The 19,684-nt window shown below is 34.7% G+C and overlaps 1 protein-coding gene across 2 annotated transcripts in view; it reads right to left on the minus strand.

The window, feature by feature from the left end:
- Positions 1–19,684, minus strand: part of SPATA17 (spermatogenesis associated 17) — a 101,176-nt gene that overhangs the window by 65,410 nt on the left and 16,082 nt on the right. For both annotated transcript variants that reach the window (XM_067294695.1, XM_067294694.1), the window contains exon 5: positions 17,232–17,335. In XM_067294695.1, the coding sequence (XP_067150796.1) occupies positions 17,232–17,335 (104 nt within the window). The remainder of the gene's footprint in view (positions 1–17,231; positions 17,336–19,684) is intronic.

Below are 19,684 nucleotides of genomic sequence, written 5' to 3' on the forward strand. Positions count from 1 at the left end.
CTGAATAACAAAATTATCTTGATCGGGCCAGTGCCTTTACTAATCTATTTCTAACACTATTACATGCACAAACACATGTACACACTTAAATCTTAAAAAATACGTGAAGACCCAGAGATAATCCTGGGCCGTAAGAAGAACTGGGGGAGCAACTTTCAGCCTTTGGACACTGAGTACACATGTGCATTCTGACAGAAACTCTTGGCCAAAATATTTGATCTAAAGTATATAGGTTACAGTGGAAAATATATGGACAGATGCTCAAAGGGGCAGTTAGTCATTAGTGGTGTCAGATATCTTATTATTTTAGATAAACTTGAAATGTGTTGTTTTTAACCTATCATTTACTTTTCATTTCTAAACTGCCTGAGTCTGTAATATGTAAGTGCTGTGGTTAAGTGCTATTTGAAAAAAAGGAAAAAAGTAAAGCTCTTGCTGCAGGAGTCCAAATATACTTTGTTACTATGCTTTCCAGATATGTCCAAGTTGTGATCAAGTGTAGATGCCTATACGCATGCCTACATTTAGGCATTTCACAAGCTTAATCTGCAGAAATAGAAGACCCAAAGTGCTTGAAAGCCCAAAATTGTAACCCACACAGTTAAATGTCTTCATATTCTTTCAGAACCAAATACTCCCCAAAAGCAAATGGGAGATGCTAAAATAATGTCTCATATATTTATAACCCCTTCCTTCCCCCCAACCCCCTTAAGAAAAACGTCTTTCATTGCTCTGGTCATTTCATAGGGATTCTCAAGGTTAATATATCTGTATTAGAAGGTGCCTAGCTCACAATGTGGGATGCAACAAATACATGAAATGTCCAAGCCTTTCCCAGAATACTCAAGAGACTCATGTATTTCAATTAAAGAAACTCCAGGAATAATGCAATAGTGCATTTTAATATTCTCTTTTCAAGCAGATGAGACATAACAGGCAACTTCAGTGACTATTCTCTGATTCTTTTTCTCAAGAAGTTTTCAGAAAATGAATATTGAACAGCTTATGACATTTAGAAATTTTCACTTTGACTCAGTGAGTAGTTCTGTCTCCGTAATTTATGTATCAGTCAAAATTATTGCTCATTATCTTCTCCTTCAGTGACAATATTGTGTATCCATAACAGAATTTTATCTCAATACATATCTTTGAAAACATGAAAGATGTACCCAAATACCCATAATTCAAAATACCTGTAGAGAAATGAAATAGAGCAGAAAAGACTAACCACATTTTACAATGGAATTTTACAATTGTCTTTTACAATGGAAAGGACAGAAAAAGGTATTCTGACATGCAGATATTCCATCAGAGGAGTTAATTCTGGGAACTGGGCTCTGTGAGGAAACAGCTGTTTGCACAAGATTCAGGACCTTAATTTGGATCTAAAATATAATATTACATTCCCTGATCTGCTATGACTCAATGCTGAATAACTGATATTTTAGAATATTTCATAAGAATATATGCTGACAGATATGCAAGTTTCTGAATTAAATCTTCACATGAAAGATTTGAATAAGATTTGATTTTTCACTATTTCTAAAGACTTTGGTGATATTTGTATAGTTACACCAAAATACAGTGATTTGAAAATAAATATCTTACTATTTACATTGTAGTTCATAAGTGCTTAGAAAAGAGAACATGACTAGAGAGAGGAATTCTGTACCAAAGTTGAGAATATATATTTTAGAAATAGGACTGGTATATTATTGTAGGGCCTAACATGCCATCATCTGCTATTTGAAAGATATGATCTTTGGACTGATGATCATAATTTTCTAAATACCAGGAATTTCTCTTGAACACAGACATGTTCAAGTATTGGAGATTTCATTGCAAAGTTCAGATAGAATTCTGCCCAGGCTCTCTTAAAAGACAACACGATAGAGAATACAAATAAGAGTACCTAAAGGACAGTCTTTATATTTAATATAATGTACAAAAGCATATAAGGATTTAAGTATTATTATGCACTGAAAAGAATCCTAATAAAAACATTAAATATGAATATTTTATCAATTTCTTTTTTGTGAGAAGACAATGATCTAAATGTTAGTTCAAAACAGTGGAAGTCACTATAGCTGGGAAATCTAGCTCAGAGGAGATTTTCAAATTTTTGCAAGAAATCTACTTGCATATTTTGTAGAGTCATATTTGAAATGCCTGTTTTACCATCATCAGGTCTGAGTTAGTAAATTCATGCTCATTCATATATATGCATGCATACAAGTTCACTGAAACAGTAGTGGCACTTGACTTCAGCTGTTACTCAAACTGAATTTTGCTCCCACAGAAATCATAAAAAAGTTTGTGAGTCAAAATACAAAACAGTTACCACTTAGTTGTCTTTGATTCAGAGAATAAGAGTACATAGCCAGCTCCCAAAGTGCATGCACAATAATCAAACTTCACTACCAGTCCACTAATAGCATTTTGATCCTAGAGAAATAGACTTCTCTAGTGATATAAACAGATTTATAAGTGTAACCATGCGCATTTAACAGCAAGTATAGCTTTGCATAAATGCAGGTTTTTGAGTTTTGGTAAAGCTGTTCCACAGTACATATATCAACACACATGCTCAGTGCAATCATTTTAAAAATTCATATGGGTAAAAGAAACAAGAATATTTGTTTCAGTTGTATTATCATACAGGCAAAACTAAAACATTTTTAATAGGTAAACTCTGTAAGGATTGTAAACAGGGCATGTAAAAGCAAGAAAAGAACTAGTTTTCACACAGCTGCTGTGATAATTGGTGGTCAAGAAATTTTTGAGTTTAAAATGATTTGCTTTATATCTTTACTTTTATTTTATTTTTTATGCTTTCATTTTTATTTTATGCTTTATTTGCTTTATTTTATGTTTATGCAAGTTTAGGCAAAATCAAACCCCACAGACATGTTTTCCTGTTTAAAAATTCCAGGTGAATTGTTTTTAAATTATAACACTAGCTTGTGCAATTAACGTCTCCAAGATTAAAACATAGATACTTAGTAGTAAAATGCATATTGACAAGAAGGAAAACCAATTCATTATATATATTTTTAAATATATATATATACAAAGTCAGACTGTGATGCCCTCTTATTATCATTGCACTGTTGCATGAGTTAGACTTGCAAGTAGTTGTGCTGTTTCAGGTAGAACTTTTAGGAGGGTTTTGGCCTTTTCATCATACAAATAAAATGTATTATACACTAAATACTGTTTTAACGTAACACCAGTTCAAATTTGTTCAGCTACTAAAAGAAAAGTAGATGATAAAGAAGCTTCTAAACTGACCAAGATGTGATGTTATTCTGTATGTCTCTAAGCCTATTTCCACTTCAAAAACTAGAGTCCCTGTACTTCAAATCTCAACATGGGGTCAATGGGCTGCATTCCTTTTATTCCTTTCTGAACTTCTGCCCATTTACCTATTTTACTGGTGGATCGATGAGTTTAAAAGTTTCTGCCTAAGAGACCTACCACAAATGGGTTTCCAAAACTCCTACTAATTTTACATGTGAATGTTTGAATCAATCTGTTTGACGACTTAATCATGTCATCTCTCATCAAAATCTGGAGTGTTTGTACTGTTCTGTCACTGCAATGCAGTGAAAAAGAGACTAATATGACTCCTTAGAATGAAAAAAATTAAAAAAAACCTAATGCATAGACATGCAAAAACATCCTATGAATTCTGTTAGTATTAATTTCAGAGAAAAAAATTCAAACACCTTAAAATTCCATTGTAATTTGTGCACAGTAGGACATATTCTGCCCATCTTTCCTTAACCACGTAGTGCACACTGCTAGTGGAATTAGGTGCCACACCAGTTCTGCTGTCAAGGTGTCGTGAAGGAGCGATGCACTTCATTCGTAAGAGGGAAGCAGCACTGTGTTTATTGAGGTAAGATAGCGACGTAACAAAGTTCAGTCGTAAATAAGAATGATTTAACGAGGTTCGATTGGCAAGGTTCACTGTTATTTACTGCATGAAGGACAGGGTCAGATGCATGTGCAATGGAGACCCTCCCATTGAGTCATGAGGCTCAGAAAGGACCTTCTTGCTTTTCAAACTCCCCCTCAGAGGAGCCTGGGTGCAGCTGGATCTAATCCTAGTCCCAGACTTGGTCAACAGTTTACGCCTAAAGGACTGTGTGTGAAGGAGACCCTCCCATTGAGTCACAAGGTTTGGAAAGGACCCCCTTGCTTTCCAAACTCCTTCTGAGAGGAGCCTGGGTGCGGCTGGATCTGATCCTAGTCTCAGACTTGGTCAACGGTTTATGTCTAAGGGATTATGTGCACAATTAATCAGAGATATAACTCAGCAAAGTTTTGTGAAGTTCGCAAAAGTTCAGCATGCTATTAATCACCGAGGATCTGTCGCAGGTAAGGAATCTCTCAACCTTGAGGAATAACCTTGAGAGGCGTCCCTGCTCAAGGGGAGGTTCTGCAGTGCAGCCGCTGCCATGCAAGAGAACTCAGTGGGCTCTGGGCTGCCCCCTATTTATGGAGGGGAGATGATTGACTCATAGGCATATTTGCATGCTAGATGGGCCTTAGTTGGTGCATGCTCAATTAGCCCCTGCATACGTGCTGTTTACAGGGAGGTCAGGTTGAGGGGGAAAGAGCACATCGCAGAGGGGAAAGGAGCACACCGTCACACAAGGGCCACGTGTTAGCAGAGACAAGATTCCACAAAATGTTACATTGTTGAAAATCACTTTTGTAAAAGGGCTGGTTTACACTGTGAAGTTATGTTAGCTTAACTATTTTGATTTACTTAAGCTGTAAAACCCACTCATTGTGGATATAGTTATAATGGCAAAAGAGCATCTACAGGACTGAAGCTTCTGTTGGTTGAGGAAATGGAACAAAGGATACTGGTACAACTGTATTTATGTTTGGTTTTATACTAGTTAGCTAACTATATCAGAAAAAAAAACCAACATTGACAGGCATTCATGGCTGTCATTCATGCAAGTATTTAACATGTTATCATTCTGTATCTGTTTGTTATTGACACCTTCATGGAAAATCATCCTGGTTAGCTTATGCAGTGAAATTAGTATTTAGGGTAAAAGAGCTGATTTGGCCCTAAGAGCATTAGAGGCCCCTAACACGAACTATTCTGATAGCAGCCTAGCAGTGGTGGTCATTTCTAGCACAGTGGCAGTGCTAAACTGCTAAGTGCAGTCATGTTCCTAATTTTTCCAGCAACATATGAAGGTGAATGTCTAACCACAGCCAAATACCAGGAAGTTTTCAAGTGAATGTCATGTGAAAGTATCTGTTACCTTTTGGCACTGCAATTCTCAAAAGACTATATATGCTACCATCTGTGCAGTAGTAACTATAAGAAAGTGCACTACTATATTAAGGTACGGCTAAGCTGCTTCCTGTACCAAAGTGAACTCATCTAAAGCTAACTGTTATCTCTCTGATGCAGTGCAGGACAATGTAGACATATCTGTATTCCTTTTAACTCAATATATGGTACTTGGCAACATTTACAATATTGAATATTATGTGATTTATACAGTAAATGTAATGTTATAACTTCTAAAGGTCATCAGCTAAGTTGATTCTCCTTCTCAGGATATTTTGAAAAATTTGACTAAGAGGCCAACTGTCTGACTCACATTTCTCACTTACTCTCACATAAAGTCTGCATATGTTTGCAAATAAAATGGTACACTTTGTTCACATTAAATAGGTTCTACAATAGGAAGGCAGGGAGAGCTTTATGAATTGACCCATTTGTATGCCACAGTAGTAATGCAAACTCTCTCAACTTCATAGCCATTCTCATGACATTTCATGGTTTTCTTGAATTCCATATTTATGGAACGGTGCTACCACTTGAGGATCTATGATGTCATTTTTGATGAAGCTTAAAAGATTATGAAAGACATAGCAAATAATTATTTATTTAACATCAGAGTTTTTAAGCAAATGCAATTATTTTGGGAGGGATCCGACATTTTTTAAACACTGCAGTGCTATTTGTAAGCATGTCACTTCACAGCAGTAGCTAATTACAGATCCCCAGATTCGCTAGGAACCCATACCTCTTTCTGTCTTGAAAATACTGCAGATAAAAATCTCCAAAAATCAGGTATTTTTTAGTATGGGCACACAGGAAATAAGACACTCAAAATTAAAATCTACTCTGAAATCTAGTTCCTACTTTATATAAAAGACTACATATAATAATAGATTTAGGCATCTAATTATACATGTCTAAACAGTTTATCCAATACTTAGATGCTCTTGTCTATACCTAAACATGTAATTTTCTGATCTGAGCACTAGGCCCCTGTTTGAGTAGCTAAGCACATTGCTAGATGGTGGTGAGACCTCCTACCACCAACTAGAAGTGGGCTAATGAATGCCAGATCTTTTGGGGAGTCATGCAGCTGAAAGGTCAAATTAGCCTCTTAGACAAAGTTATAAACATTTTGCAATCAGCCAGTGATTGGACAAAAAAAGAATAGCCTACTTGGAGAAAAGAGGTGGAAAATATTGCTTTCTTGAAATACTTTGTCATGCTCTTTTGATTTGAAGGCAGTAAGAACTATGAAGTTCAAGGTAAAAGAAATGTGATTTAGCTGCACTGTCAAGGGTAAGCAACTTAATGGATTCACATAATTATCCCTACAAGGTAAAGAGTCTGAAGAATTTGAAAGGGGGGTACCAATAGGTAAATGATTTGCACAGCTGGAAGAAAAAGAACCATGCTCACAGGATGAGGAACTAGGCCTTGTAAAGTGGGTATTCTGCATAGAATCTATAGAGACCAAGAAGCTCTTTTGTGTTGAAAAGGTATATAAACCAATACATTCATTGGTAATACATCACAGTAGAAAAATGATTCTTTTTTTTACTTATACAGTGTAACTGTGCTGAGTTCTGATGCTAATACTTTTAAAGGATGTTTAAAATTTTGTTTAAAATGTTCACAAAAATTATTTTAGGGACAGAGAAAATGCCTTGCAATGAGCTCTACTGTTTTAGCAATGAGCTCCATTTGTTTCTTCAAAAAGAAAACTAAAAGGTGGCTATATTAATGCATGGATTCTGGATAATAAAGGAATCTTCAGTCTAGTAGAGGAGGTTATAACAAAAAGCTATGGTTCAAAGATAAAATTAAACAAATTCAGTGAGGAAGTATAGGACATTGAAGAGTAAAAGGGTATTTTTCTATCTTTTGATGATCTTAAATCAAGAATAGACTGTGTTTGGTCAGACCTTACTGGATTTGTTATTGATATATATGGTATCTGTGATAAATCTAAAGTCAGACTAGATCATCTGATTCAGAATAACTTTGAGCTTCACAGAACATTAAAAAAACTCTTATTTCTTTTCTTTGCTCCTCATTAATTTTCTAAACTATCAAAATAGAAGACAACTAGTTTTTCCCATTGCTTCTCTAAGTGAATAATTAAGAGAACTAATTCTTCTTAGTTAACAGAAGTCTCTATTTTTAATAATCTAGAAAAATTGAAAGTTAGGCCTTTTTCCAAAATTGTGGTTAGAAGAGACTGCATACTGCTTTGTATCTCATGCAATTATGTGGGAATTCATAGAATACCAAAGGATTTATCAATACAAACGGAAAGACTGTGATTGCCACCAGAAAAAAATCTGAAGGGTCAAAAAAAGGTCAATAAGCCTTCACATCTTTAATCAAAAATCAGATCATGAATTTGTAAAAAGGTAAATTATTGGATACCACACTCCTAACAGCAAAACACAACTGTGGCATGAGTCTTTCAAAGATCTTCTCCTGGACATCTGTTTCCTCTAGAAGTGTCATTATAAACAAACAAACAAAAAACAACATTGTAGCTTCTCTTTCTCCCACACAGATGGGAAATAAGGAGTGCAGTCTAGCTTTAGAAGTCTCCCACTGGGTAAAGCAGTACCAAATAATACCTTGCTTCATTTAGTCTTCCATAATATTCCTGCTCTCTCTGAGCTTTTTATCAAACTGTGAGGTATATTCCTTAATTAATAATGAGTTATGAAGTACATGAGCAGCTAATGCTAATTTCCTAGTTACATTCAAACACAGTATTTTATATTATGATTAAAAACTTGTGGTGTTACATCAAACAGACTGTTGTGCTTAAATTTAAAAAAAAAGAGACATATGTCTTTTTTTGTTGTTGTTTCCTCAGAGCATGTATGTGTAAATTAAGTACTCAGCGATGTACCTGCAAATGCACACACTCACACATGAGCTGGAGAATTTGGATAGCATAGAGCAAACTTAGTTACTTAACCCTTTCTATACAGATTGCTTTTACAAATAAATGAAATATCTAATTTCTTATGTAATAAATAGGAACTCATGCATTTAAATTTTATGCTTCATTATTAAACTGAAAATTGCATACTGAAAAGAACCATCACCTTCTTTTAATGACAAAAGAACTGCTTTAAGTGAGTTCAGTGTATGACACACAAAATTCCTCATAGTTCTAATGACCTAAACAGTTGAAATGGCAAGTCTCCAAAACACACATTCAAAATACTTATATACCTTCCCATGAGTCTTTAGTCTTCAAGTAGTAGAGCCATTCTCTGATAACCTAGTATAGCCTGTATATAGATGGCCTGTCATGTCTCTACAATTAGATAAAACCAGAACGGCTATAATTTAATCAGTTACAACCTGAAAATTATATTTTGAAAATCAGGTTTATTAATATGTAATCTTTAGGTAATCATATTTATCCTCCTAATTTACACAATATTTATGATACTCTACATGTCCTTGAAATAGGGAACAGGGACACTACACTATGAAAAAGCGGCCTAGCTGCTGGAGTTCATAAATTTTGTTCTGCTTTGGATGAGTTCAAAGAATTGCCATGTAAGAAAAGCCTTACAGAGGGAATTTATCTGATTATGGCAGTAATAATTACCCAGCTGTTTATTGCAGATAGAGGAATAATTCATGTAGGCAATAGGCCGTGGTGGCAATGACACTCCGCATTTAGTAAATATGCAAACTGTTCACTTCTAATTAACCAAGCTAGAGGATGCCCTTATTAAATGTATAAACTAAAAGTGCCTTCCTGACAAGTGATGAATTGTTACATTGCACAAACTCTTGCCACAGAATTACTGGAGTGAACTTGGGGCTTAACTTCATTAAGAGATCTTGTGGGATAGTTAAATGAGGATGGACAGCATAACAAGGCCTACCTGACAGTCAATGATATGTTAGAGCTTAATGAAACTCTACCTCTTCCTTATTTCCTACTTATTTTACAGCTAAGATCCCACTTTAGACAAAACACAAGACTGTGAAATCTGTCTATATAGGACAACACAAAACGCTAAGTCAGTCCTGGTCTGCAGAAAATATTTTATAAACCATCAGTAATTCTAACAGGCCTATTTCAAAATAAAAAATTTTGATGTAAGAGTGCCTTCAAAGCTTTCAGGTATAAAAATATTTTTATTTTACAATACTATGTTGTCACACATTTTTATTCTACCTTTACTAAAAGTAGTCAGCTGCACCACAAACTAAATGGTCCAGTGAGTGAATACAAGTGCTTCTAATTTCTTTCTACAGACTGAGATACAAAATTTCCCTTTGGATACAAGTGAAATTAAGCTTAATGTTTAATCTTTTAATCCTAATGGTGTGCCTAGTGCTGTAGAAAAAAACATGAGAAAATGTAGCCTTCACATTTTTAAAGATTATAATCTAGCCAGATGATAGTTATACTAGTTGTTAGTCAAGTTTATCTGAAAAGCTTGATCTGCATTCCATGAAACTAGCTAAAAAGTTGGTAAGATTATTCTTGCCACTTGCTCAAGAGAGACACAAACAGAATAAGGTACATCTGAGGTGTGTCTAGCTGCATCTGCCATGGAAATTCAGCTTACTATCTAATCATAATGGTCCTTACTTTAATCTCACTGTGATCAGAGTGCTTTGCTATGGAGATAGAACAGGGTATATAACCTGCTCTACAGCTTTAGCCAGTTCCTTTCAATTTCATGATCAAACAAAAAAGACAAAAGATCCATCTAAAATGCCTTGCTAGGCAAAATGCATTACTGAATGCATATATGTATACAAGCATATATGCTGTATAAAAGCATATATGTATATGCACCTGTCTTTATATGTGAAAAGATAGGTGTAGGTAGGAGTTAAAAATGCACTGACTTGTCAAAAAAGTTCTTAGGTGCTGAATCTGTGAAGAAAGCTGGATTTCTGGATAACACATTTAAGAAGAAGAAACAATCACAAAATACACAACTGTAGAGAATATCTTAACCAGATCTGTGTTTCTTTAAAATTCATTATTTTAAAGCTCTTCTCTGGTCTAACTTAAACTAATACAAGCATCTTAATATGGATCAATGGAAACTAGATCAAATTCAGAGCAAACTAATGACTCACTTTTTATATAGAGCCCACCCCAATAACAACAGGTTTGTAAATTATGGAAGTACTCTGGGTTCCTCAGTGGATTCCAGTTCTGAGTTTCCTTCAAGATCCAGCAGTTATATCTGAAATCCTCTGGAAAAGGCATAGATGGCTCAAGTCACTACCATTCAAAACTATTTAAACAAAAGAAAGCATAACTGGTGCTTGCGTCTATTTATATGACTCCCAAAGACACCTGACAGGAGTTTACAGGACAAGGAAGAAAAGATGGGTTGAAGATAAATTAGTTAATTAAATGTGAAGTGAAAGACAACATCATAAAAATGAGCTTTTTATTGTTCCAAGAACTCCAAGGAGCTGTCTGAAAGGCTTTAGCACTAATTGAAAATAGACTACGGAATCAATTGCTTCTACAGTCAATGATGAGGAACATTTTAATTGAATTATAAGACAATATATACCTTCTTCAAAACACTTTGACACTTGAGAAAATGGCCAGCACCTGGACTTCTCTTTATGAGAAAGAAACAGACAGATGGAGGTTGAGCAAGTTCTCCTCATATTAGTATGACACTAGAGGATTTATTTCAAACCCACTTTATGGAAAATAGAAATACCTCAAAAAGTATGTGAAGCAAAGTGCTTGTCATGTTAAAAGTAAATAGCTCTCAATAACACTCTAACAATCAAGAAAAGACTAGATATTTTCACTTATTTCAGTACTACAAGATCAGGAATATTTCGAAAAAAGAAAAAACATTAGACTACTATGTCACCAGCAATGTATAATGTACTTTATTTCACTGTCCATTAAGATTCTACAAATTAGGCTGCACAAAAGATTTGTGAATATAGAATTTCACTGTATGCCAAGGAAGTGATTTATATCATCTGCCTTTGCATTAACCATTTCCCTGACCTTACTTGAAGACCAAATATCTTTAATGAAGATTTTGATACAAAATCTGTTTATAAAACAGCTAGTCAAATTTGGATGAAAATCACACACTTGAGGGCAACTCTCAAGGCTTTTTCACCATTAAAGCCAACAACAATGGAAAGGAGAACTTGGTGTCAATCCTGAAATTTTGTGAAATTCACCATTAATGATCATAACAGTGTTTACACACATCATGATGCTTGCTAAGTCTAGACTAAGGTCTTCAAGTCTGCTACATTTAAGTCAGTGTCTATTCAATAGCAAACAAAATTGAACTACCTGCCTTACTTACACAAGAACCCTAATGCCACTTTGCCTCTGCTTTGTTAGTTTTCTGAGATTGTAATCGTATTGAGTTCAGTGCCTAGGGAAAAATTTAAATGGTGCCATTCTCCAGTAAATGGAGCACTGCAAAGCAATATACATTACATCCAAAAATCTTATCTCTAGTTGCACACCTGACATATAGCAAGGTTGCTTTACTGTAGTTTAAAGGCCAGTGTGTAGATAACCTTGGTCAAAGAACTGTAAGTTAATCACACGGTTGGGCAACTGACATCATCTGTAAATTCTTCTGATATAATAACACCAGCATGCTAATTTATGTGAAATGATGTCCATTTGCTTATCATGGATTGGAAATTGCTTCACATAAAACAAAATTCTAATGCATCATAGGGAGTTATGGCCTATGCTAATTGCTTTTGGCATATTTCCCCTTGTAACCATTTTGCCAACTCTTAGAGATGTTAAATGCAGCTTTAAGAATGTTTCAAAACAAGGTATTTTTCCTTAGAATGAAATATACTAACTTCAGCAAGCAGTAATGGCATTAATTTTAAAGCATGCATTTAAATATGCAACCACCCAACTTACCAAATTCAGATAGAATATGGTATGCACTGGTATTTATTTAAAAACTAATGGATGCTATAGATGAAGACTTATTATTAAAATCTACATCACAAGATTATGGAAAATAAATATTTAAGTAGATGCTTCCTGCTTGGTTGGTTTAAAACTTCCTGAATCTTCTAGGAAAATCAGAATTCAGGGCTAAGGAACCCATTCCACAGTTACACTTAAGTCAAACTGACAAATAACAGGAAAAATCTAATTACTGTATGTCCTTATGTAGCTAGAATTCAGGGTTCAAATTCATTCTTTTGCCATCTGTCAAGAGATTCTTTGAAATACTTCCCAACTTATCTACAGGGACTCTACTAGGGACACCAGCAAGCATCAAACCTATTGTTTCTGCAGCAGTGGAAATTAATGGGCACACTGGAGGAAGACCCACCTCCTCTTCAGCTAGTCTGGGAGTTAAAATAGATATATCTTCAATTCATATGAAAACACTACCTTAAGTTAGGATAAGCAGTCCATTAAGGTGTGCAAACGCTCACATAATATGACTATTATTATTTAATTATATTTTAGGTCAATTTCTGTTAAATCAATTTCTGTTAAACTTAATTATGTCCCTCTATGGCTTTAAACTGGGGCAGCTTCTATTAAGTTTACTTTCTCCTGGGGTTTTCACAGTGAAGACAAATGATGAAGGTCTGGCTACTAAATGAGGGCAGCTATTAAATAAGGACGGCTTGTATTAAAGCTAAATGGTAAAGATGCAGCTACTCATTGAAGAAGCCCCTTAGCAAAGGAAGTCTTTTATATTAAAAAAAAAGGGGGGGGGAGGAAAAAGAAAAGGAAACAAAATTATTCACAAACTCTTATAAGATACCAGGTGTTAAACTAACAGAATGGTCAAAGTTTCACAAGTAATATGCCTCTGAAGTTACTCTTAGACAGAAACAAATGCATGGTAATTTGATAAAGGCTCCCCCCTGAAAGTGGAGAAAATTAACCACAACCCTTGGTTTTGGAGACCAAGAGGTGAAAACTGGTACCTCAGAAGGATTTGCAATGTGGTTTCAAATAGCTGTTGATAAATAGAAATTCTATCAGCATTTTTCCAAAAGATAAGATTGACAAACATACTGTGTTACAGTTTAGGACTACATCATAATACCAAAAGGAATACAGTTTAAACTAATTTTTGAACAGATGAACTTAGTGTGTATGTACGTGTTGCTTTGTTTTGTTTTTATACCACCCTGGAGTTCTTAAAATCAGTGTCTGCTTCACTATGGTTTTAGTATTATGTGGAGAAACTTGTTCTTTACTAGAAGCAACACAGCAATAATGCAGAAATTTTGATGAATGCAGCTATAAGATGCATGAGAAAATAATTGGATCACTTTGTGTATCATGATTCTGTTGTTTTGTTTAGTTCTAGGGATGCAAAACACTCAAATCTGGCTTAATTTGACTGCAGATGTATACTAGTGATTCTCTTCACCAACAAGTAAAATTCCATAACATTGATGCTGGAATAAAACCCAGACATTCTATAAATGCACTTTGCAATTTCAGATGATTCGCTGGTTTTTTTACAATGCACAATTGCAATGATCTTATATATAAAAAATATTTATGAACAAGGAGGTTATACTCTCCCAGATTTGATATGATGGGGGATGGAAACATGCAGAGAATCTCTCCTCTATCTTGCTCTGTATTCCTCATAGGCAAAAGATAAACTGGGCCACACTGGGGCCAAAGCAGATTGCAGCGATCCTTAGCCCAATGACAGGAAAAATCTGTTAGGCTGAGGGCCTACACCTGATCTTAACTAAGCACCTGCTGGATTCCACCGAAAGAATGTTGAAGACAATAAATACATTACTTTTTAAATGTACCGCATCAAAGAAATTACTGCAGTGATACTTAATTGATAAGTGCCACCTTCTTAAAACTAAAAGGATGTGATACATTTGACCAAACTGGCTGGAAAATTTATTTTTAACTTGTTTTTTAACTGTAAGATAAATAATGTAAACAAAAAGTAACAAACCCTTCATAAACAATCTGTTTAAATCATTTCAGTTATGAACTTAGGTAGTTCTTTTCCTTGTAACATGAAATATATAGTGCATTCTTTTACAAGACAAAGTAATGATGTAAATCAACATTTATAACACAATAAAAACTCAGAAAATGACTTTCAGTTTGGGTTTCTGTCAACTGAAGTACATTAGTTTTCCTTCACTGACATTTAATAATGTTTTATTAACATATTAATACCAATCTGTAATTCTCTGGCTAATTTTTAATTTCATGACATCATTTTTATGTTCATTAATCTAGGGCAATTTTTGCATGAGACTAGTGGTTACAAGGGTACATATCCACCAGATGCACATTCAGCCTTTAAATTAATCAAACCAATTTATCTTTTTAAAACATCTAGTCTCTGTATGAAAATATATTCTTGCATATGCATAAAAAAACCCCATACTATTAATTCTGGAACAGATAAACTATAAGTAAATCCACGACTTGTTTGTTGGCTTCCACAGTAATACTATTATACTTTCCTAATGCAAAAAAAACCCAAACCATGTATTTCAAAAATGCAATTTTGAACTTTGAAATGCATGACACAATTTATAAAGCTTAAATAAGATCATGTTGTTAACCTCTATTTGAATAAAGCTGCCATAAAACATATACTTTACCAATAAATGAGTAATATCTATAAAATATGCCTTAAAATAAAGTGTTAAAAAACACACACGCAAAATAATGGATGGAAAATATCTGCGAATTCACAAAGACAGAACTTTAATTAGCAGAATACCAATCTATTAGTAGCCAAGTAAGTGCTCACACAGACTAACTTTGACACATTTTTGACGTATCTGAACTCATACTGCTCATCTTACCTGTCAGAAGAAAAATAATGCAAAAGCATTTCTATGCCAATATACTGAATGTTGAGATCTTGTTCAAAATACCTATCTAATACATAAGCTTTATGGGTTCAAATGACCTGGAGCAAACAGTAGGGAATTTGCTGAACCTGTCAAAGCACTGAAACACAGAAATATTTTTGCAGTTTTCCAAAGCAAGGTGTACTGAACAGAGATCTATTGCGGGGAAACAAAATACAAAGCATACACAATTCTGTGTTCAGTACAGCAGGAATATCACTTGCTAATTTGTTCTGTTCACAAACATCTAAAGGTCAGTCTGTCAGTTCTGAGCCTTGTTTTAGGTTAGGCAGGGAGTGAAAAATAGTGATAGAACTATTTTGAACAGATAAGCAGGTTGTGTCTCTGCAGTTCATCTAGTTATATTCATTTTAGATCAAAAAAGCTATTGTTTTATACTCTTTCCAAGATTTAGCCTAGTCTTCCTAGGATTCTATCTTTCCAAAAACAACAAACTTGAAGGAATTCAGAACAGGTAGATACAACTGAAGAGATAACTGACTTTTTAAGTTTTGGTTTGCTAAGTTATGATCTAATTTTCTGCATTAAAATATATTTAAATGAACAGTAATCAAAGATCAGAGTTAGGCAGTTATGAGGATGTTTCATTACAAGTAACAATGTAATACAGGAGTTACAATGCTATGACAAAGAGGATGTAGCATCAACTATAATTGTGGAAAAATAATAGAAAATAATAAGTAGTGTTCAAAAAAGTTGTATAATTAGTGCTTTTCATATAGAAATTGCATATGCTTTCTCCTATAACACAGGAGGCTGAATTGCCTTTGCCATGTGATCTAGATCAGACTTCTAGAAACATTTTTTTTACTATACTTCCTTATATTTCTACACTTCAGAAAGCAAAGATTGTCTCAGGCTTTTTGAACAGCAGAAATTGGATGGATTTTGTCCAACACATTTTCACTAACAAGGAGAAAATAATGATTACAGTCAGCTGGGGAGTATTTTGTCTGTTTCTGCTGTTACATGAATACTCATGGATCAGGACATGAAGTGTGCTAGGTACTGTATGGACAACAAGGGAAATAATTGCCTCCATTCTAGAGAGCTTTCAACTTAAATACAGGGGACAGATAGGAGAAGTAGAGTAGGAACATGTAGCAACAACGGTTCTAGCTAGTAATCTAGTAATGGTGGTGAGCTAGAATGGTTCTAGCTAGTAATCCCCAACAGGGGAATCTCTTATGTAACTATGAGAAGAATTTATTTTGCCATGTCCACACCACTGTCTTTCAAATGTTCTGAGGTCTGCTTATACACTATCTGTACGCAGCCTTTAGGCCTAATGACGTTCTGATGTGCTAAAAGTATCCAGACTTTTAGGTGATTGTGTGCTGGATCCATCTCAACCTTTGCTTTACAGGCTTGTTTTCCACAGAGCAAGCCCATTTGCTTTACAGGGTAGCCTCTGGTCTGACTCCCACCGTGCAACATTATCAATAAGCCAGCATGAGAAGCAGGGTTCCCAGCACACTAGTTCTCTCTTTTTTTCACCCAATGATTGTAAGAATTTGAGCAAAGAACAATTAAAATTGATTAATATTTACAGTATGGCTCATGCATGTAACTTAGATCCAAGTCTGTACTTTGATTCACTGTCAATAATCAATTTTCAAAACAAATTAGAAAAAAAAAAGAAGTTCCCCTTAGCCTGCGCATACTGGCAAAAAATCTATTTCAACAAACCATATTCAAGGCATAACAGTCTAAGAATTCTGAAGGTAGGTTAAGAGCTAAATTCTGTTTTATTAAACTGGTATAAACCCAGAGTACTTCCAATCAATTCAAAGGAATTACTTTGAATTCATAACAGTGTAAATGATAATGTGGCACAACATGCATAGTCTTGGGGTAATAGAGAATGACGACTGCTATACATGTACTAGAAAATGGAGGGGCTCCTATACTCAGAGAAATAGTTTAATTATTATCATAAACTTTTTTACAAATAAAAGAAGAGAAAATTTAAGCAAGAGGAAATTTAAGCTCAACCACATGGAATTTTTATCTTTACCTGACAATCTCATTATTCACAGAAATGGCTTCCAGGTATTTCTTCAGTGCATAATAATTATGGGTATATTTTCGAACATAATAGCCTCGCCATCTTTTCTGAATCTAGAAGAAATACAGAAATTGTTTAGTATATTTCAAATCAAAGGTTTGTAATAGGCATATCAAATACCTGTTGCATTTCTCAAAGGTTTTGCTAACATAAAAAGTATATCAAGTTTTAAGCCATTATTTATTTCAGGGCATAGCCATGAAAAGAAGTGTCTGCTGCTGCTAGTGGCATTGTTTTATATCAGAATGGTAAAAACCAAATCTAACAGAAGTGGTGCCTGTTTCAGTCAACATACATTCCCAACTGAGTCATTCACCTCACCAACGTCTTCTGCTACACTCTCAGCTTCATGCTCTGGATATGATCTAAATCCAATGGAAGCCTTCCCAGTAACTCAATGAATCAGGCTTTCTGGAAATATCTTTTACAAATTGCAGTTCTTTCATTTTCCATGTAAGATACGATTCTACAAGATGAACATTTTGGACATCCTCTACTAAGATAAAAGATGATCTGTGCCTATGTGTTATACATTAATTATAATCTTCTAACAATATACAATTCTTCATGCATAACAGATAAAACTTAAGCTGGAAAAGGAAACCTCTTTGTCTGTAACTACTTCTAAGGTTGTATTAAGAATAGAAATTATGTAGCCTCCTTACAGGACAAAGGTGATACATTTTAAAATACAAGATTCAGTTTAGTCTGATTTTTCTGAAGAATTTAATTTAAGAAAACTGTTTAAACCTCCTTGGATACTTGAGAATTATGATCATGACGTTTCTGAAATGATCACAGGCTATCCATTTTGTGGAAAAGGAAAGTAAGCATTAATAAGGTAAAGAATTAGAACTACTGCCATTTCACTGGCTAGCCAAATTCATCCCAATGCCATGACATGAACTGATGAAGGTGAAAGCCATAACTTCCTCAGTCAGTGCTGAGGGCTGCTCTCACTCATCTTCCTTCCTGTAATAGATCAGTGAATGCTAGATCAATATATAGATTAATGACCTTCTGTTATGTTTTGTTTTCACTATTTCCTCTATCTTTAACTTCTTCCACCCTTGAACCTATCTTCTTACATAATATGCTTTACTTCCTTCATTGCATTTTTGTCTTTTTTTTCCCAATACATTTCCAAAATAATCTCTCAATTTCTATCTTCCAGTCTGTATTACCTTCAGTCCTGCTCCAGCTTCCATCTCTTTGACCTTTGCAGCTTTGAAATCTTAAGACACAAAGCAGCTGAAAGGCAAAATCTACTACGTTAAAAAGGCAAAAAGATTGAGGTCCTACTATTCAGGAACAATTCCAAGATGAGAAACTACTCTCTACGTGTAGTGAAGAAAAGAATTTTGGAATTTGCCAGGAGCTCTCCTTTTCTGTGGGCCTCTGGCTATTAAACTTCTCAAGAATTTAAACTCTTCAGTAAATCTACAGGGAATGCTTTTCTTTTTCCTTTGCACCAACCCTTCCCTTTCCAAAAGCAGTCTATGACTGCAAAGGTAAGTGGAGTAAAATCCACAATTTTTTTTTCTTTCCACACCTCTTACTCTAAAGCAGCATGTAAAAGAGGAAAAAAGAGTTTCATATTTTGCTGTATTTGGATCAGGAAGAAGACAAGGAAAAAAAGCTGTCCCTTGCCCACAAGCTATTAATCAGCTTTTGCACTCTGTCACTTCATGACTTGCATCTTCAAGTCTTGAGAGTGCTCTTAAGTAACAGTCAAAATGATCTCTACTCATTCCAGTTCCACTGCAGTCCATTTCTGAATCACTAGCTAGGTGTTATTGCAATTGTCCATCTGCTGCCATTTCCTGAGCTGAAAACAGTAACAGAAACACTAGAGCCATCTATCTGCAGACTTACTAAGCCAGGATTGCATATGTTCAAACTTTGTGTTTGGTACCATTTTTCAATGACAAAGTCAAATCGTAATTTTTTTAAAGTAGAAACAAGCATTTGGTCCAAATTGACAGTACCTGATGGTATAGCTGTAATCACCTCTTCACATAACAGTAAACAAGAGAACAAGTATCACAGGCAAGCTTTTAATAAGTCTTTGAGTGATGTATCATCAAGAAAAATTGATGCACTACAGTTATTAGGAATAGGAGGATGTTCACTTTTGGTGCTAGTATACCCTTACTCATTTTCCCTTTCTACGTCACCATCTATTGTCCTCTCTTCTCAACTGAAATTGAAAATTAATTTAGGAAGTTGCTATTTTCTTTTATCCATGTGTTTGTTTCTTATTTAAAAAGGGGTTGTACCTCTAGACAGTGCTGTAATATGAACAAATAACAGTTATGTGAGCAGCTGCACATGGGAGCAAGAAAGATTAAGCACTAGGTATGCTACTTTGCACTATGTGGTAGTAAATTTCATGTCCTTTG

Source organism: Apteryx mantelli, chromosome 3, assembly GCF_036417845.1.
Source record: "Apteryx mantelli isolate bAptMan1 chromosome 3, bAptMan1.hap1, whole genome shotgun sequence".
NCBI classification, from domain to species: domain Eukaryota; kingdom Metazoa; phylum Chordata; class Aves; order Apterygiformes; family Apterygidae; genus Apteryx; species Apteryx mantelli.